The sequence below is a fragment of the Leucoraja erinacea genome, chromosome 12, assembly GCF_028641065.1.
Source record: "Leucoraja erinacea ecotype New England chromosome 12, Leri_hhj_1, whole genome shotgun sequence".
NCBI lineage: Eukaryota > Metazoa > Chordata > Chondrichthyes > Rajiformes > Rajidae > Leucoraja > Leucoraja erinaceus.
The window spans coordinates 37,386,163-37,412,162 of NC_073388.1; the positions used below are offsets into that span (position 1 = coordinate 37,386,163).

The 26,000-nt window shown below is 42.6% G+C and overlaps 2 protein-coding genes and 1 non-coding gene across 9 annotated transcripts in view; all 3 read right to left on the reverse strand.

The window, feature by feature from the left end:
* The window catches only part of arhgef6 (Rac/Cdc42 guanine nucleotide exchange factor (GEF) 6), a 75,885-nt gene extending 66,761 nt beyond the window's left edge, over positions 1 to 9,124 (reverse strand). For 2 of the 4 annotated variants that reach the window (XM_055643958.1, XM_055643957.1), the window contains exons 1-2: positions 8,872 to 9,124; positions 4,720 to 4,803 (exon numbers count right to left, since the gene is read on the reverse strand). In XM_055643958.1, the coding sequence (XP_055499933.1) occupies positions 4,720 to 4,803; positions 8,872 to 9,036 (249 nt within the window). In that variant the 5' untranslated portion in view covers positions 9,037 to 9,124. Of the gene's footprint in view, positions 1 to 4,719; positions 4,804 to 5,089; positions 5,151 to 8,871 lie in introns of those variants that run through there. The other 2 variants (XM_055643959.1, XM_055643960.1) reach the window with 2 other exon arrangements.
* Positions 9,125 to 10,683: 1,559 nt separating this feature from the next.
* On the reverse strand, positions 10,684 to 24,130 carry rbmx (RNA binding motif protein X-linked). 4 transcript variants are annotated; one of them, XR_008724352.1, is made up of 10 exons: positions 23,980 to 24,130; positions 21,523 to 21,643; positions 19,758 to 19,864; positions 18,622 to 18,784; positions 17,774 to 17,902; positions 17,578 to 17,689; positions 16,395 to 16,523; positions 16,209 to 16,300; positions 13,801 to 13,895; positions 10,684 to 12,261 (listed from the first exon to the last, which is right to left on the reverse strand). XR_008724352.1 is itself a non-coding variant. In XM_055643963.1 (9 exons), exons 2-9 carry the CDS (start codon positions 21,629 to 21,631, stop codon positions 15,315 to 15,317), a joined length of 1,137 nt encoding a protein of 378 aa, XP_055499938.1. In that variant the 5' UTR covers positions 21,632 to 21,643; positions 23,980 to 24,130; the 3' UTR covers positions 14,957 to 15,314. The 4 variants fall into 4 exon arrangements, 3 of the variants coding, with proteins under 3 accessions (XP_055499938.1, XP_055499937.1, XP_055499936.1); XM_055643963.1 differs by lacking the exons at positions 10,684 to 12,261; positions 13,801 to 13,895 and adding an exon at positions 14,957 to 15,622 and having other exon boundaries at positions 16,395 to 16,511; XM_055643962.1 differs by lacking the exons at positions 10,684 to 12,261; positions 13,801 to 13,895 and adding an exon at positions 14,957 to 15,622.
* Positions 17,092 to 17,160, reverse strand: LOC129702446 (small nucleolar RNA SNORD61). Its single transcript, XR_008724387.1, has one exon. It is a non-coding gene; the product is annotated as a small nucleolar RNA SNORD61 (small nucleolar RNA).
* Positions 24,131 to 26,000: the final 1,870 nt, after the last annotated feature.

Here is a 26,000-nt window from a genome sequence, read left to right on the forward strand (position 1 = left end):
CATCACTTTCTAATTGTTAATCCCGGTCTCTTCATCATTTGCCTGACATTCATGTCGGCCCCTGGAATATTTAATTTTCCACTGGGTTCATTGGTGACTGGCTTCCTGGTCCTGCAATATGTTGAAATATCCTGCTTCCATCTACCCGAGCAAGCTTCGCAATGATTGTGTACACTTATCAGTATCCATCCACATTCTGGGAACAGAGCCCAGAGGTTTAGCCTTACCGAACACCTGCGGGAATTTGTTACAGTCACTGATCCAATAATAATAGGAGTGGAATGCATCTGATCGGGTTAGACACTGTGATTGATTTCAAGTTTACTTTGTGCTGGAGAAATCAAGTAATCATTGCAGGAAAATCACCAAATGTCCTCAACCCCAATATGTCCAAAATAATCGAGGTTTTTCTATTACATGACTGCTTCTTATATTTTTTTCCCAATGGAATAATTACAGAGCTGTGTTTTAATACACATCCTGATTTTTATTCTCATTTCCTGTGTTCTAAACCCTAAATTAGTCTCTTCACCACAGTAGCCTGTCTCGCCTCAACTGATGCATTGCCTAGCCACACCATACCATCTCTTCTGGTCCCTGCGAATGATCCCAGGGGCCATCTAAATGGAAGTTAGCTCAGTGTACCTCAATAAGATCACCCCTCATCCTCCTTCACTCCAAGGAATAAACTCAGGAAACTAGCTCTCCGCTCATCACTCCGCACCGACAGACCTCAGTCTGTAAGAATTGGCAACAACACCTCCTCTTTGCTGATCATCAGCAGAGGGATGTGTCCATAGTACCCTGCTCAACTCTCCCTATATCCATGACTGTATATCCATCTGCTCCATCACCATCTTTAAAATTGTCCAATGACACCACCATTGCCATACCATAACTGATCATTTATAGAATTATTGATTAGTATATTTATCGGTTGTGTTATTACGTTAATGTTCCTGTAAAGCTGCAGTAAGCAAGAATTTCATTGTTCATTGTGTTGACAATTAAACACTCGGCTCTTGCAAAAGGAGAAGTGGTTCAGTGGAGATTGGTTGGAGAGAGGACACAGGTGGGGAGAAAAGTTGGCCTCCTTACATTCTGTGGAATGGTTGGAAGAATAAGGATGAGTTACATTCCAGCATTCAGTAATGAAGGTGCTGCCTTGGGAATCGACCCGAAACCCCACACTCAAATTGTTCAACCAAAATACACGAGACGTAATCTTCTGCAGCCAAAAGACCCCAAACTGCCATAAATGAATGATAAGGAGGAATAAATAAACAACCAGCTGAGATGATTATTCTGGGTTATGAAACGTTTGCTTTGATTACATGAATAATAGACCATGGGGATCCGATGGTACGATTAAACTGCAAGAGGAAACTGAATGTGAAACTCTCTGCTGTCACCTGAAGCAGCGGATTCCATTGACCCTGCTCCTTGATGCCATTATTTATCAGATACAGTTTCAATTTTATCAAAGAGCTTTTTATGTCTGAGTACATGACTTGAGAATGAAGGGACAGAAGTTTAGGGGTAACATGAGGGGGAACTTCTTTACTCAGAGAGTGGCAGCTGCGTGGAATGAGCTTACAATGGAAATGGTGGAGGCAGGTTTGATTTTATCATTTAAAAACAAATTGGATAGGTATATGGATGGGAAAGGAATGGAGGGTTATGGTCAGAGTACAGGTAGATGGGACTAGGGGAAAATAAGTGTTCGGCACGGACTTGAAGGGCCGAGATGGCCTGTTTTCCGTGCTGTAATTGTTATTTGATTATATATGTTATACCCCAGGAATAACATCAACTTCCTCGGCAGTCCACATCCTCAACAATTGAAACAAGATCTGAAGTTTATCCCAATCTCATTATTGGAAAATCGACAGGCATTACTACATACCCACAGAGTCCAGTAAATGTCTTGGACTGGCAGTTTAATTGTGATATAAAAAAGAAGATTTATCGCCAACATCTACTAACCAATACACTACAAGTAAAATAAACATTTACTCCCCAGATGGGCACTGCTGAGAGATGAGCATTTAACAAATAATATAAAATGTCCTCTGCGTGCCTGGGATATTCCTGCCTGTCACACTACAATAGCCTGCACCTACACAGCACCTTTCCCACCTCTCAAGCTCCAAGAAACGACACTGAGGCAGGAAAGGCATCCAGTCTGGTCTTAGATCAATGAAACAGCAGCAGTTGAGGGCCAAAGAGACAACCCAGGCTCGGGAGAAATAGCCACCAAAGGTGGAGTGGCAGGAAGCAAGGATAAGGCCAGAATTAGAAGATTCTGGCTAGCAATTACAGAGATTGGGAGGGGGCGAGACTACGATGGGATGCTAAAACCAAGGCATGGTTTAACGTGTAACCAAAACAGACTCATGGGAAGAAGGGTTTAGTGTACAAGGACAAACAGCAAACACTTGGATTATTTTGAGGTTGAATAAAGTAGGTTAGCCAGTAGTGATCGATAACAATCAATCTAGACTTACCAAAGGTATGGATAAGAGTTTTTGCAGATGAGCAAATTGGCGACCATGCTTCCTAGTTCAAATTTAGATACTTTGTCTTCTGTTAATACCTCTGGTGGCCCTGGATGTGAGCGCCACTGTGGAAATGCTTCAATTTCTTGTTGTGTGTCATCAGTAATGTCGTCAGCAAATGGCAGCCACAGCTCGCTCAGGAAGCAGAAGTGGGCCCTGCTACAGGAACTGCTGTCACAGGCTGAACCCCTTCTTAAAAAGAGCAAAAAAGGGGAATCCCAGCTTGGCACAGCCACCAGTGTTTTACATGCAGACCGACTGGGTAATCAACTGCCTTTTTTTCCGTCCAGAAGTCGGAAAATGTTTATATCTACATAGTATTAGCATCAAAAACGCACAAGAGTAATAAAAAAATAACAATTAGCAAAAAGCACAGAGAGCAAGGAAACTAGTTCTGCTGCTCGTAGGCAGGAACATATCTCTGATTGTCGTTAATATTATTGGAGTTCAGTCATGTGCAGACATGTCTGTAAGTCATGTGCCCATCATTGGGATGGCCTGTACTCACAAACTTCATACGTGTACTCAGAACGTTCACCATCCCCACATTTTAAGCTACAAAGCTCTTTGAACATTTTGTTGCTACAAAATGTAGAGTCCAGTTTTTAAAAAGATTTAAAAATTAAGAATTTAAATACTGGAACAGGAGTAGGCCGACTACACCATTCCATTAAACCATGTGTGCAGAGCCAAGGTACCAACACCACCAGGAGCTGAGGCTCTACCCATGTCTAAACATGGGTATGGCCATGTGTCCACCACCTTGCTCTCATTTACCTATCCACGGTCCACGTCTCACCTCCTGTACTTCATAGGAAAGTTTGTGCAGGAGAATACCTTTTACCACAAGTCAATCAGGTAGTGAGCAGTCTGCATTGTACATCTGAGGCCCTGCAGTAGAAGCAGTGGGCCTCATACATGCTTGACTATTCTGGCAGCATGTTTCAGCCCCAGAACTTTTAAGACAGACCAACACTTTGCTTGGCTGACAGAGAGATTTGCCCTCCCAGTTGGACATTATGTGCATAGCCAGTGACTCGCTCCTACTGTATACTGCTCTTGAGGCGATGGCATCGAGGATGAAGCCATCATCCATCTCCTACCAAAATGTATTTTCCAAAAAGTTTTGTTGAGAGTGTCATTGTCCTTGTTTAGGTTCATCACAGGACAGTGGTCAGCACGCTGTTCCCAGGGAACAAGAGGAAAGTTAACTGCTGTCAAAACATTAGAAACTTGGTGATAGACCCCCCCAAAAAAATCACAGATGTTCAGGGCCGGATCTATCCATGAACGAATGCTGACGACTGTCACACTCTGAAGTTGCAGGACTCAGGTGCTGGGAAAGGGCTGAATTTGCTGCTGTCTCTACAAAGCCTAATCGGATATGTGTTCAGATCAGATTCTGATTAGTTGATGGTTGTATACATCAGGATGCAATGAAATTCTTTGTTAAAAGGTGGGACAGTGGTGTAGCTGGTAGAAGAGAGAAAAGGGAATGACGAGGGTGTCAGGCATCCATGATGATACTTCCAGCCATCGTCTGCAGTGCCCTCTCTCTCCCTGTCCATCGTCCAGTCCTTTCACCACCTGGCCCCCTTGCCTCAAACAGGGAACCTGAAGATCACAGGCAGTAACCAACATAACCAGAGAGTAACCAGCATAACCAATGACATATTACTGGCCAGTAACTAGAATAACCAGACAGTAACCAGCATAACTAGAGTGACCAGCATAACTAGCCAGTGATTAGAATAACCAGACAGTGACCAGCATAACTAGCCAGTGATTAGAACAACCAGACAGTGACCAGCATAACTAGCCAGTGATTAGAACAACCAGACAGTGACCAGCATAACTAGAGTGACCAGCATAACTAGCCAGTGATTAGAACAACCAGACAGTGACCAGCATAACTAGCCAGTGATTAGGATAACCAGACAGTGACCAGCATATCCAGACACTAACCAGCATTACAGGCAGCAGTGGAACCTGTATAATAAGCCAGCAAACAGTGTAATTAGCGACCCGTGTAACCGGCGCCTGACCAGTGTTACCAGTATCACCAGGGCTGTGCGGGGTCTGGGCTCCCCAGGCCTTGGCATCGGCTCCCCGCATCCCCCCCCTCCCCGACCCCGGCTCCGTGTCCCCCGCCCGCTCTCACCTCGATCTGCAGAGCGCCGAGGCCGCGCAGGAACTCGCGGATGTTGCCGCAACTGTCGCTGTCGGTGCGGGGCTCGGCACACACCTGAGGAGAAGCAGAGAGGAGCCGTCAGACAGGCCGCGGCCAGACCGCCATCCCCGGGCTCGCCTGCCTCCGCCCCGCGCTGCAGGAAACCGCGCCGCTCACGGAAATGACACCACAGCCCGGCCTGGGATCCGGGCCTGACCCAGGACCCAGGACCCGCCGCCCGATCTTGATCCACTCTCTGGCCCTGCCAAGGGGCCAACCTACCCAATCCCGTGTGGGATCTAGTCACCGTCCCGCGACCCACTCCCCTGTGATGGATCTACTCCCCAGTCCTAGCATTTACTTGTCCTTCTGTGGGATCCACTCCCCAGTGTAACATCGACACTCTGTCCTGAGATCTACTCTGGCATGGGATCCAGTTCCAGCACCACCCCCTCACTTGTGGCACCATGCGGTCTACTTACATAGACAGGGCATCACCTGGACCCCCCAAGCCCTGAATCACCCAAAATAGCCCTGCGACCCTCTCTCACCCAAAGATCTTGCTCTCACCTAGCAAAGCCTATCTTGGGACTGGTGGGATTATGCTGCAGAGAAATTCACTGGAGATTTGCACACCTGTTCTGATATTTTATTAATATCTTTGTCTATTTTGACGCATGATTAATTCATAATACCCATAGAATTATTTATAATTACAGGTCCTGTTTAGGGGCATTATTAAAGCACAATAAAATGGAAAGCATGGATTTGATGCACTTCAGATTTTTAGCCATCAGGGATGTGCAACAAGAAGATGACACAACGAACTGTGTTTCAGTTTGAATCTAAGTACTATTTCAAAACGAGAAACCAATCATGTTGGCAAATGGAATCTTCATGTGAATTTCTATTGTACATGTTAATTAACAATAATTTCTCCCTAAGGAATATATATATATGTAAAAGGCTTTTATGGTTTTGTAAAAACAAATAGCAAAAAAAGTGGGTCCCAAAGATACAATGAAAGCAGAAAATTATAACAGGGGTCTTAGAACTTGATATGACGTTAAATTATTTTGAATTTTTCTTCATCATTGAAGCCACAGAGAATCAACAGAAAATGACGGAACCCAAAGGCCTCATGAAAGTGATCTGGATGAGGGAATTGAAGGCAATATCTCCAAGTTTGCGGATGACACTAAGCTGGGGGGCAGTGTTAGCTGTGAGGAGGATGCTAGGAGACTGCAAGGTGACTTGGTTAGGCTGGGTGAGTGGGCAAATGTTTGGCAGATGCAGTATAATGTGGATAAATGTGAGGTTATCCATTTTGGTGGCAAAAACGGGAAAGCAGACTATTATCTAAATGGTGGCCGATTGGGAAAGGGGGAGATGCAGCGAGACCTGGGTGTCATGGTACACCAGTCATTGAAGGTTGGCATGCAGGTGCAGCAGGCAGTAAAGAAAGCGAATGGTATGTTAGCTTTCATAGCAAAAGGATTTGAGTATAGGAGCAGGGAAGTTCTACTGCAGTTGTACAGGGTCTTGGTGAGACCACACCTGGAGTATTGCGTACAGTTTTGGTCTCCAAATCTGAGGAAGGACATTATTGCCATAGAGGGAATGCAGAGAAGGTTCACCAGACTGATTCCTGGGATGTCAGGACTGTCTTATGAAGAAAGACTGGATAGACTTGGTTTATACTCTCTAGAATTTAGGAGATTGAGAGGGGATCTTATAGAAACTTACAAAATTCTTAAGGGGTTGGACAGGCTAGATGAAGGAAGATTGTTCCCGATGTTAGGGAAGTCCAGGACAAGGGGTCACAGCTTAAGGATAAGGGGGAAATCCTTTAAAACCGAGATGAGAATAACTTTTTTCACACAGAGAGTGGTGAATCTCTGGAACTCTCTGCCACAGAGGGTAGTTGAGGCCAGTTCATTGGCTATATTTAAGAGGGAGTTAGATGTGGCCCTTGTGGCTAAAGGGATCAGAGGGTATGGAGAGAAGGCAGGTACGGGATACTGAGTTGGATCATCAGCCATGATCATATTGAATGGCGGTGCAGGCTCGAAGGGCCGAATGGCCTACTCCTGCACCTAATTTCTATGTTTCTATGAAGATTAAGAAATTATCATTAAGGAGGAAGGATTAGTGAAATTAAGATTAAAGGACAGCCATCCCTCCTGAAACGTAGCAACTGCAGCAGCACTGCACACCCTCAACACAAATTCCTCCATTAATGCAGCAATCTCTCCACACCATTTGTCACTGCAAATGTACAGTACTCCCTCTACATTCATTCACATGCAGAAATCCTTTAGTATATCAGATGCTTTTCGAACAGGGCTGCACTCCCTCAGGACTGCTTGCCACATAACAGCCTCATGGAGAAGCAGTTGAATGACAGCCTCCCGACAGGGAAGTGATGCCCACTTCTGACATCCTGCTGTTAACCAACACTGAGTCTACCCTAAACTCCTTCAACTGAAACATGTAAAAACCTCCTCAAAACCTAATGTAGAGTTCGTCCAGCTAAAGACACAGTATCTGTCACTGGATGTTTGGACACAACTGGTGACTTCAGACTCAGTAGTGTCAATACAGTTTATGTATACCTTGCCACCTGGTGTACTGATGTTGTAGATTTTGAATCTTTGCATGACAATGAAATGCAACCTGTCCAGAATGCAGCGAGATCCAGATCCTATGTGGATGAGCGGGTGAGTGAACAGATAGATTGTTTGTGGTCTGGCTGCAAGAGGGAGCCTGTCCCAAGGAGACACAGGTGGGGAATAGTGTTTGATTGTGTGTGTGGAACGAGTGTGGGAGTGACATGATGACATGAAAGGTCCCAGTAGAAACCTACATTGAGTTCTAACTTTTAAACATGTATTCTAGTTCTGTGTAAAACTAGAACCCACAATCACGCTGACCAGAAATGCTGTCACTGAGTAAGAAACAATGATTGACCAGAACTCCAGCTCATCTCCTGTGGGGTATTTTATGGCCAGAAGCATTGCACTCCTCTGCACTAATGCATCAATCCCTCAGTACTGCCCCTCCCATAGTACAGCACACCCTCAGTACCCTCCTTCAGTACAGCCCTCTCACAGTGTTGTGCTCCCTCAGTATCACCCCTGCACAGTGCATGGTAGAAGGATGTGGAAGGAGTTGAGAAAAAGTCATTTTCAGCAGACGTCTGAGTGTGGAAAAGGGGAGCCTCTACGCATGCAAAACATACATGCAAAGCAAGCCCTGAGGAGCCAGACCAAGAGATAGGAGTGTGAATACAGTACTTCTGCTTTGTCCGCAACAATATAATCTAACACCACTGAGCTACTTTTCAGATCCTGCCTGCAAGTTATTTTTTCATCACAGTTCAGCCTGGTTTACCTATCCAACCAAAACTTCAGACAACAGATTACTCTAGCAAGCAGTTGATGCAGGTGTACTAGACCTCTCCTGGAAAAGAGGTAGAGGTGTTGATGGTTGAAGGAGGGATTTCCAGGATCAGGGCACTGGCAGTAGAAGATACAACAGCTTGTGATGAAGGGACAGAAATTAGGAATGTGTAAGAGGGCGGACATGCAGCATGGATATGTGAGCGTTGTATACATGGAAGGGATTCCAGAGGTAGAAAAAAGTAGAAGCAATGGAAGGATTGAATGCAAGGAATAGATGTTAAACTTGCCAAAGTTTGAACTGAAGATCAAAAGAGCACAGGTAAATGGGAAAAGGAGCCAGGAAAATGTGATCCAATAAGCCTAGTTAAGAAGCAGCAGGCCAACGGGCCAAGTCTCAACGAGAACACAAGGAGAGAGGGATGCCGTTCAGGCCCTCATGTCTGTGCTGCTATACCTTAAGATCATGACTGGTCTTTGACAATCAGTATACTCAGCATGTTTTAAGCTTTCATCACTGTCATCTACTTAACCATATCTCAGAGGCCTCATGCTCACAGCTAAAGAAATAGGGTAATATTTACATTCGTGCATTGTTGGAACATGTTCTGCTGATTTGAGTAAAAAATTAGATGTCAGATATGCATTACCTCTAATGCATGAAGTTGTGGCTTCATGTCCCAGGCACTCACCCTGCACCCTCCCCAGCAGCTCCCTCCCTCCCTCCCCACCCCCGCCTCACCTTGTCCAGGGAGCCGGGCGCCAGGCGCTCCAGCAGCCGGCACAGCACCAGCCCGTCCCGCAGCGCGCTCTGCAGGAAGCCCTCGGGGTCGGACGGCGTTTTCTTCGGGGACTCCAGCACCCCGAGCGCGATTAGCCAGGTCACGTTTTGCTCGGCGGGAGTCATCGCGGGCCGGGGCCGGGGCTGAGGCAGGGGAGCGGAGCCGGGCGCGGGACTAGAAGCCGCCTTCGGGTGCGGGACTGGGAGCCGCCTTCGGGCGCGTCCACATCCGCGGAGCCGAGCGGTGAATCCGCCCTCGCTTCCGCCTCAGTGCTGGAGCGGCGGCAGCGCCAAACTCGCTCCATCTCCCCCTACACTCGCTCCCTGCCCTCACCTCCCTTTCCCCCCTTCTCCACCCCGCATCCTTTTACATGCTCGCCAAATATTGGTGAGACACGCACTTGGAACATGCCGCCATCAAATTAGTAAGTATCCAGAACTTGAGGGCCTAAGGTATAGAAAGAGGTTGGGTTGCTGGGATTTCATTTTATGGAGCGCAGGAGGCCGAGGAATGCTCTTATCGATGTGTATACAACCATATCAATCGATAGGACGAATGAAGAGTTCCTTTCCGAGGTCTGAGAAAGAACGATTTGAGGGCACAGCTTCAAGACGAAAAGATTAAATATAAATCTGAGGGCCAACCTTTTCACACAAGGATAGTGGGTATATAGAACGAGCTATCAGAAGAATTGATGCAGGTAAAATAACATTTAAAACGGTGTAAGCGTGCATTGTCACATGCATGGGTCAGAAACTGTCATTAATTTATTGTTTTATTATGACTCACGAGTACAATTTAGACTAGAACTGGAATTTGTTCTCATTTATGCAAAGGCATTTATTTAAGGCACCACAAAATTGGAAAAATAGAGTCCTTAAAGGTCCAGGTTAGCTTGTGGGAAAATGTTTAGACTGCAGAAGGGGACAAGATGTAGGATCAGCAAGCTCAAAACAAATGACAAAGCAAGGTCAAAGTCAGCATGTTCTTATGTCCTTGTTTCTTATGCATTTCCACTGTAATTTATTTGAATCAATACACTTGAGAGGAAATAATAAAATGGCACATTACATCTTGATTTAGGGTCAACTCCAAATGATCAAACAACCAACATCCCATTAACACAAGATGTTTGTAAGCAACAACAACTTTTTGATATCCTCAGTTCCAGGACCATTCAAGCACAAGGCATTCAATCCATTTGCAGTGGTTACATCCAGCCACTTGGCTCTCACAGCAGTGCTTCTTTTTGTGCACTACCCTGCTTCCTGAAGCTATTCTCGATAATCAATATTGCAATTAGTTTTCACACTGACCTGTGTTAGGAATGCACAGCAGTTGATGTAATGCAACCCAGTGTTTTGGTCTCTTGCAATGATTTATATTTAAACCCCGTCTGCCAGGTCTTAGTGCAATTCTGCTTCATCTATAAAAGGCAACATAATTCTTTCCCAAGTTTAATTTTTCAATTACAGGTTTGTGCCAGTCACAGCCTCCTCTTTGAAGAGGAGCTGATCTACAAAGTCCAGATTTGATGGCAACATGATACATGTTGGATAGAAGCCAGCAATTATGAAGTGAATAGAACTCATCTACTAGTGTGCAAGGAAGCATCAGCACACCTTTCCAAATTCTAAGCACCGCTACTTAGGTCCATTACAGACAACCCTCCAACCACCAAAGAATTTACACTGCAGAAAGAGTGCAGGTCAGAATAAATGATGGCATCTAAATTGACCCTTTTGTTCCCACAAGACAATGACCCATAACAAAATAATTAAATGGGTTTTATTGCAAAGTTGAAACTATGAAAAATGTACAAATTCTGAACATTCTAATGTGCATGTAACATTGTATACATCTCAGAAAGGTTCAATCACTCAGTTGTTCCAGTGCAATACCAAATGAATTGTCATTTCAAATTGATTGGATAAAATCCACAGACTAACTTTCAACAATTGAATTTTTACTGCTTGGATAAGGCGCCAATTTTAATACAGTACTTGGAAGTTTTAATTGTGCAAAATGAGGATCAAGTATGAGTAGGAAGATAGCCCAGGTGCAGGCCATTCAGTTTGTCATCAACATGGGCCCTTTAGTTTTGCATGATGCAAGCGCCCTTCAAACAGGTTCTGCGGTTCAATAAGAATCTTAATGCCAATTCTCCCCATACCCTCAGAAGTTTTTGTGATCATTTCCTTAAATATATTCAGCAAATAGCTTAGCCTTCACAGGTTGTCATCTGAGAGTGTCAATGTCAAAGTTCTTAGCCAGACAGACCTCTGGACTTCAAACTAGGACAAACATCCTCCCTATATCTGGTCTGTCTACTTCTTTCAGGTTAAATGAGATCTCCTCCAATTCTACGAAATACTAGAGAAAATGGACCCACCACACCTTACACAACAGTCCTGTTATCTGAGAACCCAGAAATTCCATAAGACCTTTCTATTGAAAGCATATTTCAAACCATCTGCTTTAATGCTCATTAAATCTATTATTAGAGATTACTTTTAGTGATTGGAGTAGAAAGACAACTCGCACATTAGCATTTCCTTTTTAATTACTACCCACATTGTGCTAGGTCATCTGCATTGGCCCTACATAATTCCATTTATTCCTACCTAGTTTCACATCAATGGTAATTGTAAGACACAATGCATTTGGGAAAACTAAATTTAGTTTCAAGTCAGTGTTCACGTCTTAAGAAAAATGTTTTCCCTTCATTGCCTGTTGGTACTGAAGTGCTGGATTAAGAGCAGTCATACATTCTACCCTACCAGTCTAACCTGTGTTCTAATTGTGAAAATTACTTTCAGATCTTAGTTGAGCAAACTGGAACACTCTCCATCAGTAGACCTATTAATATGTTTAAATGTGATCATCTCTACTCCAACATCTACTGTACCTTTCCCATTTGAGTAAATTTAAGGAAATAAAAGTTTATTGGATTAATCTTGCCATGAGCTGCAGCAGACCAATAGCTCGGCAAAAAGGGTCAATTATAATTAGTCACAAACAGTTTGTAATAATGGGCGGGTTAATGATAACTGAGAAGGACAGGTTAACAGTAGACAATCTTAAATTATAGACTGCCTTTAATTTCTCCCAGTTTTTCGCCAGAGGTTCAAGCATTACTACAAAATTCTCTACATAAAATCCAAATGCACTTCAGAAACACATGGTTGAATACAGCTCTAACCACCCTCTGTTCTCAGTAGTGCCATAAAGAATGTCTTGTTGGTCATGTAATAGTCTTGTGGAGTTCAAGGTCTCTTCAACAATCCACACAATGCTGCTCCAGCACTTTTGAATTTTCAATGGTGTCATTTAAATCCAGATTTCTCGATCTGAAAGAAAGTAGCAGTTACTTATTAAACGTAACATTAATTCTGAAGAGACTTGTAGAGCATAAACATCTGCTTTTCCATGACTTTTGTGGAAACACATTTCCACAATCCCAAGATTTTTACTTTTGATAATCCTGCTGGAAAAATAACTGAGTTGGAAACTCTCAAGCCCCCAACCTGATCAAAAACCTGGTGCACGTCGCAGACCACCATTCCCCTTCCAATCAACACCATTGATACTTTAAACTATCTTGAGAAAGCAGCCAATATAATCAACTCGCATCCCATTCATTCCCTCTCTCATTGGGCAGTAGATACCAAGACTAAAAGCAACTTAAACACCACTATTATATCCAAAGATCTTATAGCGAAGCAAGATGGGTTACTCTCACGCAAACGTGAGGTACGCTCATGGGCGGATTCATGGGTGATTATAGGACATATTTTAGCAACCTGACTCCGCCGTCTTGCTCCCGGCCAAAGATTGGATCTGCAGCGGGGAGAAGGAGTGTGGGGCCCGGGGCAGCAGGGAGAGAGAGTGTGGGGCCCGGGGCAGCGGGGGAGAAGGAGTGTGGGGCCCGGGGCAGCGGGGAGAGAGAGTGTGGGGCGCGGGGCGGCGGGGAGAGAGAGTGCGGGTCCCGGGGAGAGAGGTCCGGGGCAGCGGGGAGAGAGAGTGCGGGGTCCAGGGCAGCGGGGAGAGAGAGTGCCCCAAGACAATGTTTCTTATTTAATGTTCCTTGTCTAGTCTGAAATAAAGTTCATTATTGGATTAGAAGAAATATAATTGTGTGTGTTATATACATTTATATAATTTTCATGTATGTGTGTTTATAAACATTTTATTCTTTAACAAGAATCAACAGAATCATGAACTAACAGAATTATGAATCTAACCCTATATCACGCACAAAAAGTCCCCCCCTGTCAATCACCCTGCGAGTCGGGTCGGTTCCGGTTACTACAAAATCAACTCAAACACTGCTTGTGAGCCATTTAAAAAGAAATGATTTAAAAAACATTAGAAAAGACAATTACCAGAATCAAATTTTATTCTTGACAAGTTTGAACTGACAGATTTATGAATCTGACCCACACAAACTGTTGCCTCGCAACATTGATTACAGTGCGAGTCGGGTCGGGTTAGGTAGGCTCAGGTTGCTAAAATGGGCGTGGAAAATGCCCATGATCCCCTCCATAGCGTACTACACGTCAGTCCATTGCATTTAGCAGGAGTAGCCTATCTTGCTTCGCTATAAGATCTTTGATTATATCTGCCTCCACCACCACCCCAGGAACCACCTCTTTTTGCACATAAAAACTTGCCCCCCTGGGTGCAACGGTTCTACCAATGTTTACCATAATTTTATAAACTTCTAAAACACCCTCATGTCTCACACTCCACCACATAATGATTCCAGCATCCACAAACTCCATGTCTCTCCAACACCGGATCTAGTTCTACAATAGCTATACAAAATAACGTGCGTATGAATGTGCAAAGTAAATCACACAAAACTACAACTACATATTATGGCATACCTGGGTAAATAGTCCTCAACCAGCTCAGGAAATCAACCAGCTTACAGGTGGACACCTCCGCATCAGTTTTCAAAACGATTTTCTATATCCTCATCCTGCAAGAAAGAACATGCTGTAGCTTGTACTGTATGAAACCAAACTCAATACTTGTGCTTTACAATTCAGTTAGTTACTTCTAAAAATATGGGTTTAAAATCATTCAAATCACAATTTACTTTTTCCATTGGCCTTCCAGTCAATCCACTGATGCTGCTGAGGATTCAACAGTTGTCCAACGTGGTTCAGAAAAATTGCTTTGCCGGTTTGATTTTGCGTCATGTATAGAATTCCATTTCATTTAAAACGAACAGAAGGATGACAATATTTGGTGATCGACAGGCGTCCTTATGTAACCAGGTTTCATTTAGTAGGCAACTTAAAATAGTTTGTTGATAACCTACTTTATTCCATTGTGTTTTAATTCAACATGGAGTTATAATCGGTGAGCGAAGTGCTTCCTTACGTAACCATGGGTTTCATTTAGTAGGTTAACATAAAAAGGTTTGCGTTGCTTACCAGAGTTGCTCTTTTCATGTAAAAATGGCTGATACGGTTGAGAATGTCCTAGATTCAACTGCCTTTCCTAAATCTTCAGCTTTTGAACAGTAATAGGCCTTTGTTGGAGGTTTCTTTGTAAATCTTGATGCCCAATTCTTAAAATCATAGCAAATTCCTTTTAAAGCGAGATACTACACTTGCAGAAAATGAAACTGCTTAAATGACATTTGGGAAATTTTAAGATTTGTATCCACTTTAAGCCAGAACTTAAAAACAAATCACTTTTAAAGATACTCACTGCTGATGATTTGTAATTTTTTTAACCAGCTTGCTTCAGAGTCAGCTGTGACTGGAACTTTTGAGGTTGAATGTTGATCTGTAACTGGAGGAGACTGAAATACAACTGGTATATTTTGAAAATTGCAAGGTTTCATTGGGTAGTTATGAACGGTTCATCGGCATTGCTTGCTGTTAGTTGAATTGAGTTGCCTGGGCACTTTTTTCTTCCCATTTTGTAAAGAAAACCAACTAAAATATTTTCTTTTCATTACCCCCCCCCCCCCCCCACCGCAACCCACTCCCAGCCCACAAAAGAGTTTGGTTAAACAACATAACATGATTCACTGAAAATGTTCAGTTTTTATTTCACAATAGCACTGGTGCAACAAAGCAAGATCTAGTTCTATATATCCATGTATGTATGGAAAAGCCACAGACAGCAGCACCAATATAACATTAACTTTTTTTTAATGTTTAACCAGTCTCTGCACCATTCCCACTAGAAAGTACAAACTGACTTTTTTTTATAAAAAAACAAAAACTAACAATAAACAGCAAACCAAATTAAAATTTCAAATTCCTCTTGCATGGAAAGCACTTGACAGTCCTTTCACCTCAAATTGTTTGTTGTGTTTCAGTAAGGAAAAAACAGCACTAAGAGGAAGGGCTTTTTGGTCCAAGTTATATCAAGTTCAGTTTTAGTATCTGCTTCGGCCACTGCCCCTGTCAGAGCGGTTTCCTCCACGCCCTGATCCACGATTTCCTCCACGGCTTGAGCTGCTGTATGAATCGCGCGGAGGATAGCCTCTTTCCATTGGAAGACCTGGACCTCTATCTTGCCTACCAACACGATCATTTCGGCTACTTGAGTAAGTTTCACTTCTGCTGTAGTTATCTCGGCCTCCACCATATCCATCCCGAGAGCTGTTGCTGTAGTCATCGTAACGGCCACCTCCACTGTAAGATGGTGGCGGCCCTCGTGCAGGTGGAGCGCCTCGTGAGTTACCTGCAGGGTCAATGGTCAGGTCATATGGAAACATTTGAAATATTCCTTACATTTTATAAGATTTACTCACTTACTGCAGCTTTGTTGAAATTTGCATTTTTAAATACTTGTTTGCACTTGCAGCATTTGAAAAGATGTAGCATTGAAATGCTCCCATCATTGGGGATCAACTGAGGAAAGTAATGAAGTTTTTAATGCAAGACTTAACTCTTTTGGTAGTGTCTCACATTGTCATCCTTCCAGCAACAGATGGGGAGTTTATGCAGAAATATTTCCAGCCTTTAGGTTTAGGTATGCACATGTAACTGATTTTATTTGATTACAAGTTGAATATATACTTTCTTAAATGACTAGGCCTTTTGTTTGACGGATATTGCTCATCAGCAAGTTTGTGCTCTTTTTTGAAGTTCTTTTGTTTTGCTGTGGATTTCAACTGGGTTTTATCACTGTAGAAATAAATTGCTTGAAATTCAAAAGACATATGCATGACATAGAAACCCTCAAGTTAGAAAATGTATCCCCTTATCCAAAATATAATTAGAATGTCTGCATCAATACAAAAATTCAAAATCAATTGCCATCTTACCATAGCCATCATACGAGTCTCTGTAGGAGCCACCACTTGGACGATCATTATAATAGTCACGTGTTTCACGTCCACCATATCCATCTCGGTCACTGGAATTGAAATTATTCATCATGACTGCAAGACAATCAAGATGCCAACCGAAATGGTGTCACAACAGTGGCGCAAAAAAAAAAACAGCCATACCTGTATCCTCTTGATCCATAATCATCGCGTCCACCCGAGTGGGAATATTCACGGGAACTATACGATTCCCTTGGTGGTGGACCATAATCTCTTGTCTCTCGAGAGCTTGGATAATCTCTGTTAGAGTAACTGCAATGTTAAAAACAACAACTTGCTAGCATGTAAAACAAATCCATAGGTCTAGTAAAACTAGAGTAGGATGCAGTTAACTTGATCTAACAACTTACTGTAATTTTGCAAAAAACTGAACCAAGTTAAAATGAGTCAAATACACTTGGGATAAAAATTCAAGCCAGGAAACTACAACGTGATAGGTTGCGAATTATGAACTTCAGTATAATTAAAGACATGAACAATCAAATATTCAAGCGAAGTCAAGACAATTATGGCCACATGGATAAGTGTCTAAATGTACAATTTCCAGCAAACCTAAATTGGCTATACGCCAGATTCATTAACTCTTCTTTCAGTTTAACTATATGCAGAACAATGATTGTTAGACAAGAATCCACTTATCAAGGTTTTACCACCTAATAACCCATGCAGGACCACTTTAGTCTGGTGAACCATTAGCTTCGATAAACTATTCCCACTGCTGAACTTGTGTGCTGGAAGTTGTGAACATCCATCATACATGGAATTCAATATCTTCTTGGAAAAGCCTGAGAGATGAAACCCATAAATGCAACTGCTACAAAAGCTCAGAACTTCTTAGAGGACATGTGGTATCATCATTTATGATCAGTGCTACAGAAGTCATCATTGCTTAAGAGTTACACAAACCAGCAGCTATTTCAATCAAATGACACAAATCATCATAGTAACCTGTAACCCCATCCTAACCTAGAAAGGACTACCTCCACAACTACATAGGCAAGCTATTCAGTTGAAGGTTTTCTTCATAACCCCTTGGATCTTGTGATATTCTACTCTATGCTATACTTTAGGAGATTAAATGCTGTATCACATTTTAACTTATGTTCCACAGAGAACAAAGTTCCTCATTAGCCATATAACACAAGTTCTGCATCCAGAGCTTTCATATCTTGACAAAAGGAAAATTGTGGTCCCACTATCATCTTAATGATCCTCAACTGCGTTTTTCCCCTCAATCATCCTGCTAAAATGCACCCGTAATAATAGCTTACATATAATCACTTCCCCACAACAAAAAAAATTATACTTGTCTCTGTAGTAGTAATCCTCTCTGGGAATATAATCATCCCTTCTTGATGGCATCATCTCTCTGCGGGATGGAGGTGATGGATAACTGTCCCTTTCACGCGAGGGAGGTCCTAGGAATAAAAAGCAGTCATCCAAATTTTCAAAATTGAATAAATCATAAAACCATTTTCCACTTAAATCAATTGTGTTTTTACCTCTTGATCCACTTCCTCTTCCACCCATACTCCCAGTTCTCATTGGCCCAGAAGGAAAAGGCCTTTTAGGTGGGGGTCCGTTTGCACGTCCTGGGGGACCCCTTTTCAATGGTGGTCCTCTGGAGGTGACTAAAAAAACAAATACTTATGACTATTGGATTATACAAATTAGACTGTATTCATTCTAGGTTTGTGGTGTCAAATGTAGGTGATATTGTTGTTCAATGCAGCATGCCTAATCATATGTTATTTCAGAAAATATCATGGAGCTACAAAATAATTTTCATTTTCAAGTTGGTTTAATATTTAAAAACTACATAATGAAGACAAAATATTCAGCATTGCACATTTAAAGTCTTAAATCCGCTGCCATATTTCAAAAACAAAACCTGCATGGGTGGAGATATGCTGAAGCATTGGATACAGCAATGAGAATGAAAGGCCATACACCCAAAGTATTGTTTTCCTGTACACAGGTGATGCCTGAACTGCTGAGTCTCTCCCGCATTTTTGATTTAAAACTATGTTACAGATTTAGAAAATATGACCTGGGTATATCAACAAGCATCAAGACATCAGATTGTTTAGGATTATGTGCACAAATTTAGAAATCAATATAAACTACCCAAAATTTAAGTTCTACAAGACCGGGAGTGCGAACTTGGTATTATTTGTGTTTATCTTCACTCACTAAGCACAATTGAAGTCATCTATCAATCCAGAAATCTTATTTCTGACAGAATCGCTCTGAAATTTGGCTTCTTGCAACTGTCCAGGCAAAAGTCCAATGAATTTGCCAGTTTACTCTTGAAAAGGTAGATTTTGACAACTTGCTTTCAGCCATTTACCTTTTTGAGGTGGGCCTCTCATTCCTCCACTACCTCCTCTTCCACCTCGAATCCCCCTAGGAGGACCACGGCTTCTTGGGGGTGGGGGTGGTCCACGTCGTCCACTATGTTCAAATGCTGGTTTAGTAGCTTGCTCTACTTTAATAGGTTTTCCATCCAAAGACTTTAAAAAAAAATCGAAAGGGAGTAATAAAAATGTTTATAGTGCACTTCAAAGGAGTGGATTCAATTTACAGGGCATTTCAAGGGAATACGGTCATTTGTGAGACACAACCCACAAATTATGTTGAAGTCCCAAGTAAATCCATTATTTTTTGCTTTGGAACTTTAAAGGGTTTTAATAGTCACGTGTGTCAAAGTTTTTAATGGGATCTGTGACTTGTTTTTAAACCACAACTGTAATTTGCAGTACAGAACCAGAATGTTACTAAACAGCAAATTGTCAGACTGCACATTCTTGTTCCAAATGCAAGATAATATTGAGACCCTCTCTGCAAACTAGTTTTCTTTTTACAGAATATGGATTTGTAAGTTTATGGGAAAAATTCATTTCCAGAACATGATCTTCTTTAATGATTTATGGTATATGAAACTTGTTTTGCGAATAGCTTGTTAGTTGAATCACAAACAACTTTGGGTGGGTGTTGAAATTAAAAAAATTAAAAAAACAAAACAATTTTGATCGTTATGATCTATCTCTAATTGGATCAAATTTGGTATTGGTGTATTATTGCCAAGTGTACCCAAATATCAAAACTTTATTGTGTAATTCTTTAAGTATCCTTAAATCCACAAATAGGAAATATCCTGGTACAATTAGAAAATTTGGTGGCACAGCATATGGCTGTAGAAGCCAACAGCTATTTTAATAAGTTATTGCAACCAAGTAGTAGAGTCACACCAACTGAAAGCATCATTCCTTCCAAGTGTGAGATTTATTGTGACAGGCATGGAAACTTGTGAGCAAAATATTTAAGGTAAAGCAGCACAAACAAAAAGTCACATTCAATACTGCAAACTTCAGGTTCCTCATTACTTCCCCTGATATTTGAACAAACTGTTTGCTGCTTGTTGACATGTATTACTCCATGGTACGTACAATCATTGTAGTAACACATTTGATTTTAAAACCTCACCTTTCCATTCATATCCCTGGCTGCATCCCTCGCATCCCCTGGACTTTCGAAAGTAATAAAAGCAAAACCTCTTGACTTGTTTGTTTCCCGATCTTTCATCAGCAGAACTAAAAGGGAAATAGTCAGTTATTGATCAATTTTAACTTTAGCAGATCAATGCAAACTCCTATGATGCGCAGTCCCCAAACCTGTTCCCAATCTTTCATGGCTGATCCCTTGTCTCACAATTTCCCGCAGCCCCCATATACCATTGATCCATTTTTTTAATAAAGCGCAATGGGCAGCCACTGAGTCAGAGGAGCACAAATTTATACACAACTTTATTCACAAATTTGTCATCTTAGTGCAAAATACTAGGGACTCGGGTTCAATTCAGACTACGGATGCGGACTACGGAGTTTGTACATTCTCACCGTGACCTGCATGGGTTTTCTCGGAAACCTTTGCTATCCTCCCACTCTCAAAAGACCAATAGGTTTGTGGGTTAATGGCTTGGTGTAAATATTAAATTATCCCATGTGCGGGTAGGGGCGATAGTGTGCATGGATTGCTGGTCACTGCAGACTCGGTGGGCCTAAGAACCCGTTTCCATGCTGTAGCTCTAAAACTAAATCAAACTAATGAATATGTTGAGGTCAAGGCAAATGGATTTTCTAGATAAAAAGTAAACTGGCAAATAATCCTGTTAAAAGTATCAGTTTAGAAATTGTATTCAGATAACATTGGCTTGTCTTATTACAGACAGTGAGATACAACATTCATAATTTTTCCCACCAAACAGCATTGTACATCATAATGCGATGCGACAAAGCTGGACAGTAGTGAAAGTTGTGGAGACAGGCAACAATCATGCCACACAAAAGGCAAACATTACGCGAGAAATTGAAGACACCCATCCTGGGCTAATAAAAAGAAAAAAGAGAATGTTTTAAAATGTTAATGTACACGGACATGTAAATGTTAAGGACAGGATAGTACACTAGATTTATTCCTGGGCAAGGGATAGAAAAATTACCTAGAGGAACAATTGAACACAATCGTAAAATATGGCCTGAATGGCCTAATGAGAAGTAATTTCTTATACTAAATCATTGGAATTTTCTTATCCAGATACTTGTGCATTGCGTAGATCAGTTTTTGGAGATTAACAGATCGAGATATTAAAATAATGAAGCAGTATTGGTTGCGTGTTCATTAAGTCAGGTGATAGGAGCAGAATTGGGCCATTCGACATGTCTACTACACCATTCAATCATGGCTGATCTTTCCCCCTTAACCCAACACCCATACTAATCAAGAATCTATTTATCTCTGCCGTAAAAATATCCATTGGCTTGACCTCCAGTCTTCTGTGGCAATGAATTCCAGATTCACCAACCTCCGACGAAAGATATTTCTCCTCATCACCTTCCAAAAGGAACGTTCTTTAATTCTGAGTGGTAAATAATGTTGGGGTTAAAGTTCAGCTGTGACCCAATTACTGGCTGAGTAAGTGCAAGGGACAGACTGGACGATCTCACCCCCTAACCTGACTGACGGAGACATTGTTCATCCTTTAGACAATTCATTTCCACATTTTGCAATCCATGATAGTAGCAAGCCTGCAAATGTAACCAAGTCATAACTAAGCCACATCCATTGTCCACAATTTCTGAAACCATACTTGACATAATCCAAAACGCGCCAAAGCACATTTGGCACCACCTATCACACACATCGACTGAGCGAGGGCAATGTAATTTTGAACTGAATTTCTAATATATACCTTCGACTATCCTTCCATATTTGCCAAACACTGCTTCAAGTGCTTTTTCATTCGTTTCAGTATTAAGACCGCCAATGAAGAGTTTTCCAGGACGATCTGCTTCCACCATCTCGACAGTCACCTATAGAAGTATACATTTAATTTAGTAATCTTTAAACAATGTTTTGCTCAATCAATTACCACAAGTGAACATTAACAAAGGCAGTCAATGTCACTTACTTAAGACAGTTACTTACTTTATTGTCAGTTAATCACATAGAATAAACCCTGTAACCGTGGTCTAGTCACATCAAATGTTACCTCTACAGAAACCTGGCTATAAATGCTGAACTTCAAACTCCTAGGTTTCCAATGTGATCTGCCCAGCTATTGTCAAGGTGCGTCTTTTTGGTGTGATAATAATCAAAACTAATGTATTTCCCCAACAGTATTCACAAACTTGTGGAGGACATAAGTCAAAACATGGCAGAGTATTTTAGGTTCAAATACTGATCAATAGGGTGGTTTCACGGCAGTCGGGTCATGACCCATGACCCGTACTGTTCCTACGCTACTCCAAATGGAGTACACGCCATGTACTGCAGGTAGGCACTTACCATTGTTTCCAGCGTAGCGGGCCCGTTAAAACCCGCTGAAATTGTCAATTTTTGTGCTGCAAATAATTATGGAAATCGGGATAAGCGTGCGAGACATTTAGCCTACTTCCAGAATTCCAAAAGTGAGGAGAAATTACGGTAGATAGAAGCGAGAGCTGAAGGGACAACAACAGCGAGAGTGCTTGGCGAACATTGGCCGTTTGCTCACTGCATTTCATCAACTAAGGCATTATTTGTGTTTTTTTTTATTCCTTTGGCATCTAAAAGGTTTCAGAAGTGATAAATCTGGCTGTAAATTTTTTAAATCGCCCATGGTTCTCGTGGGTTTTTACATACAAACCGAAAACGCATCTGAAGAAAAATTTACAGCCAGATCACTTCTGAGACTTTTTAGATACCAATCAAGGAAAAACACAAATAATGCCAATGCAGTGAGCAAACGCAATAATTCCCAATATTTTCAATCTGTTCGCCAAGCACTTTAGCTGCTGTTCTCCCTTCAACTCTCACTTCTCTTTACCTTCATTTCGCTTTACTTTTGGAATTCTAGTTTGGTACATGTCTCTCACACTTACCCCGACTTCCACAATTTTTTTCAGCGCAAAAATTCAACATTTTGGCGGTTTTTAACTGGTAGGAAAGTACGCATTTCTTGCATTAATAACATATACCGGATGTTACAGATGTCCTCCAGATGGATTGAGCGGCTCCGTGCATCAAGCCCTATGACCCAGTGACTTTGCGTGCAACCCCCCTATACAAAACCCCTAAATAACACCACCAAATCCTCAGGGGAAAAAAACTAGTCGTCTACTGATGGAATCTTCTGAAACAAAGTCGCTCTACTATTCATGTTCCATAACCACAAAAACAGAGGCCATTAAAGAAGTTTTCAACCGCTGGCTGTATTGTTTCCAGCACTTGTGGTTTGGTCTATAGGTTTTGGCTCTTTTGCTAATGGGAAAGGAAGCACGGAGCTTTAGGTGCCATCGCACGACTGAGATTGTCACTCAGGAGAAGCCAAACATTCACTCCACTGTCCACCCGCGATTTACAAGATCCTGCCAAAGCCAATGTTGACAGCACACACAACACCCTATTATGGGCACAATTTGATGTCATATCCATGAGCAAAAGGACAGGTGCACGCGGGGTAGAGGGTGATGTTAATTCCTGGCTGCTTGGATTGATGTAGATCAGATTCTCTACAGCTTCTCTGCTGCCCATCCCCCCAGCAAACAAAGCAGCCCAGGGGGCGGCCACGGGGCAGCGCAGATGCTCAGGCGGCCGCATCCAGATAGCACACCAAGACCGTTCTTCAGCAATGCAGCGAGCACGCCACAAGTGAGCTGCGTCCCGTTCCAGGCCTGGCAGCACACTGGGCAGCGGGAGGCGTCGGCCCACTGGCCCAGCGCCAGGGTTACACAGAGAGCATCCATTGTTGCCGCAGTCGAGAATATTCGGAACCCCCCCCCCCCCCCCGTGCGGTTCGGCGGTTGGCGGCCGTTGTGAGGCGAGCAGGGGCGCCCCGGGTCACCCCATCCCCTCCCCTCCCCTCCCGCCTCTCACAAAATGGCGACGCCGCTCCCTCCCTCCCTCTCCCCATCGGCGACCCGGCTGAGACACGATGCGGCCGGGCGTCGGGATGAGACCGCGGCGGACAAACTGACCGCACAAAATACAAGATAACCCATGGGGTAACCCCCTCGCCCACCACCGGGCCCATCACCCTTCCCTCATAACATGGCGGACACCCTTCCCCCGCCGGGCCGGCCGCCCGCCACCGTCGATTATCGGGGCCCAATCAGGCAATTGGGCGACTGCAATCGACCACCTCTCTTCGTGGATGGCAAACACTCACTGAGTTATCACTACACGACACGCGGGAGCACGGCCGCACAGTAGCAATTCAACCTCCTCCACCCACGCCACAAAAGCAAATGGGCGCCGGCGCCCAACGTCTCTTTTATAGACCGACCGCGCCGCCAAAGAGAGGCTCCCAGCCCCGTATGGAGAGGGCGTGGCCTGTCCTCAAACATGCGAGCTTGGCGCAATGATTGGCGCAGACAGTGTCAATCATATCATGCCCCGCCCCTTCTCACCCATTGTCAATCAATGTGGGTTGTCCGTGGAGAGCTGAGGAGGTCTTGTAGTAGCTTTGATGGAGAGTGTCCAACTTGCTTCTAGCTGGTATGAGGTTTGTGTGCACAATAGCAGACACGAGAAATCGGCGATTAATCCGATCTTCCACCTTATTTCCTTCGCTCTCCTCAAGTCCCTTAATTAGAATTCGCATCCATGTAGCAATGTTAAAACATTTTGAGATTTAAAAAATCAAGTCCTCAATTTATCCCATCAGATAAAGCATAAAAAGAAGTTTAATATGACGCCTAATTCACTTTCATATCTTCAGTATTAAAAACGTTATGGCCATTTTCATACTCTGAAATTAGCATCTTGTTTTTGCTTTTCCATTGACTTAACTCAAAAGCTGTGATCGAGGACAGTCAAAAGCCCATAACTTTCTTAAAAATTAAGAGAACTGAATGAAATTTTCAGTTATTATTGATTGAACCATTCTGAAACAAATATAAAACAATCTTACTTAGATGACCTGAAATTAAAGCATATAATTAGTTAGTTACCTAGTTGTAGCTAATTACAAAATTCAATTACTAGATCTAGGTGTCATGTGTTACTGGACCTGGGTGTCATGGTACACCAGTCATTGAAAGTAGGCATGCAGGTGCAGCAGGCAGTGAAGAAAGCAAATGGTATGTTAGCTTTCATAGCAAAAAGATTTGAGTATAGAAGCAGGGAGGTTCTACTGCAGTTGTACAGGGTCTTGGTGAGACCATACCTGGAGTATTGCGTACAGTTTTGGTCTCCAAATCTGAGGAAAGACATTCTTGCCATAGAGGGAGTACAGAGAAGGTTCACCAAACTGATTCCTGTGATGTCAGGACTTTCATATGAAGAAAGACTGGATAGACTCGGCTTGTACTCGCTAGAATTTAGAAGATTGAGGGGGGATCTTATAGAAACTTACAAAATCCTTAAGGGGTTGGACAGGCTAGATACAGGAAGATTGTTCCCGATGTTGGGGAAGTCCAGGACAAGGGGTCACAGTTTAAGGATAAAGGGGAAATCCTTTAAGACCGAGATGAGAAAAACATTTTTCACACAGTGGTGAATCTCAGGAACTCTCTGCCACAGAAGGTAGTTGAGGCCAGTTCATTGGCTATGTTTAAGAGAGAGTTAGATATGACCCTTGTGGCTAAAGGGATCAGGGAGTATGGAGAGAAGGCAGGTACTGGATACTGAGTTGGATGATCAGCCATGATCATATTGAATGGCGGTGCAGGCTCGAAGGGCGAATGGCCTACTCCTGCACCTATTTTCTATGTTTCTAAACATCTATCCATTTCTTAAGAAAAGGTTAACATTTTTAAATAGCCTGTGTCCAAATAACATTCACACAAGAATTCACAATATAACTTGATTTTTAAATCTCATTGTCATGAATTTATAGGCCAAATGGAAGGAATTTAGTGTTTAATTAATGGCCCTTGAAATCATCTTGCGAGTGGGATTTTGTGGAACGCGATCGTTTGGAACGATGCGGTTTGCGGTGAATTTAAACCCCATATTGGCAGGAAAAACACTGCCAGTTCGTATGGGGCCTAAATCACATTTTCACAACGTAAAATTTGGATTAAAGTAATCCTAAGAAGCAAGTTTATATGTAAACGGCTTAGCTTTATTTGTCCCGTACGGGAGATCCGTCCCGTTGTCGGCATTGACGGCGTTAGAAGTCGATTTTTATTTTACTCCTGCGATTAAATTATCCAGCGATGTTTTTTAAAAACTTCATAGAACGGA

Bases quoted from the DNA above. Each gene is read 5' to 3' on its own strand.
- rbmx (XM_055643961.1), bottom strand. From the start codon at position 21,631: ATGGTGGAAGCAGATCGTCCTGGAAAACTCTTCATTGGCGGTCTTAAT. The intron at 18,785-19,757 runs GTGAGGTTTTAA...TTTTTTTTAAAG, and splicing joins CCAGGGATATGAATGGAAAG to TCTTTGGATGGAAAACCTAT. The intron at 15,623-16,208 runs GTAAGATGGCAA...TTGACCCTGCAG, and splicing joins AGACTCGTATGATGGCTATG to GTAACTCACGAGGCGCTCCA.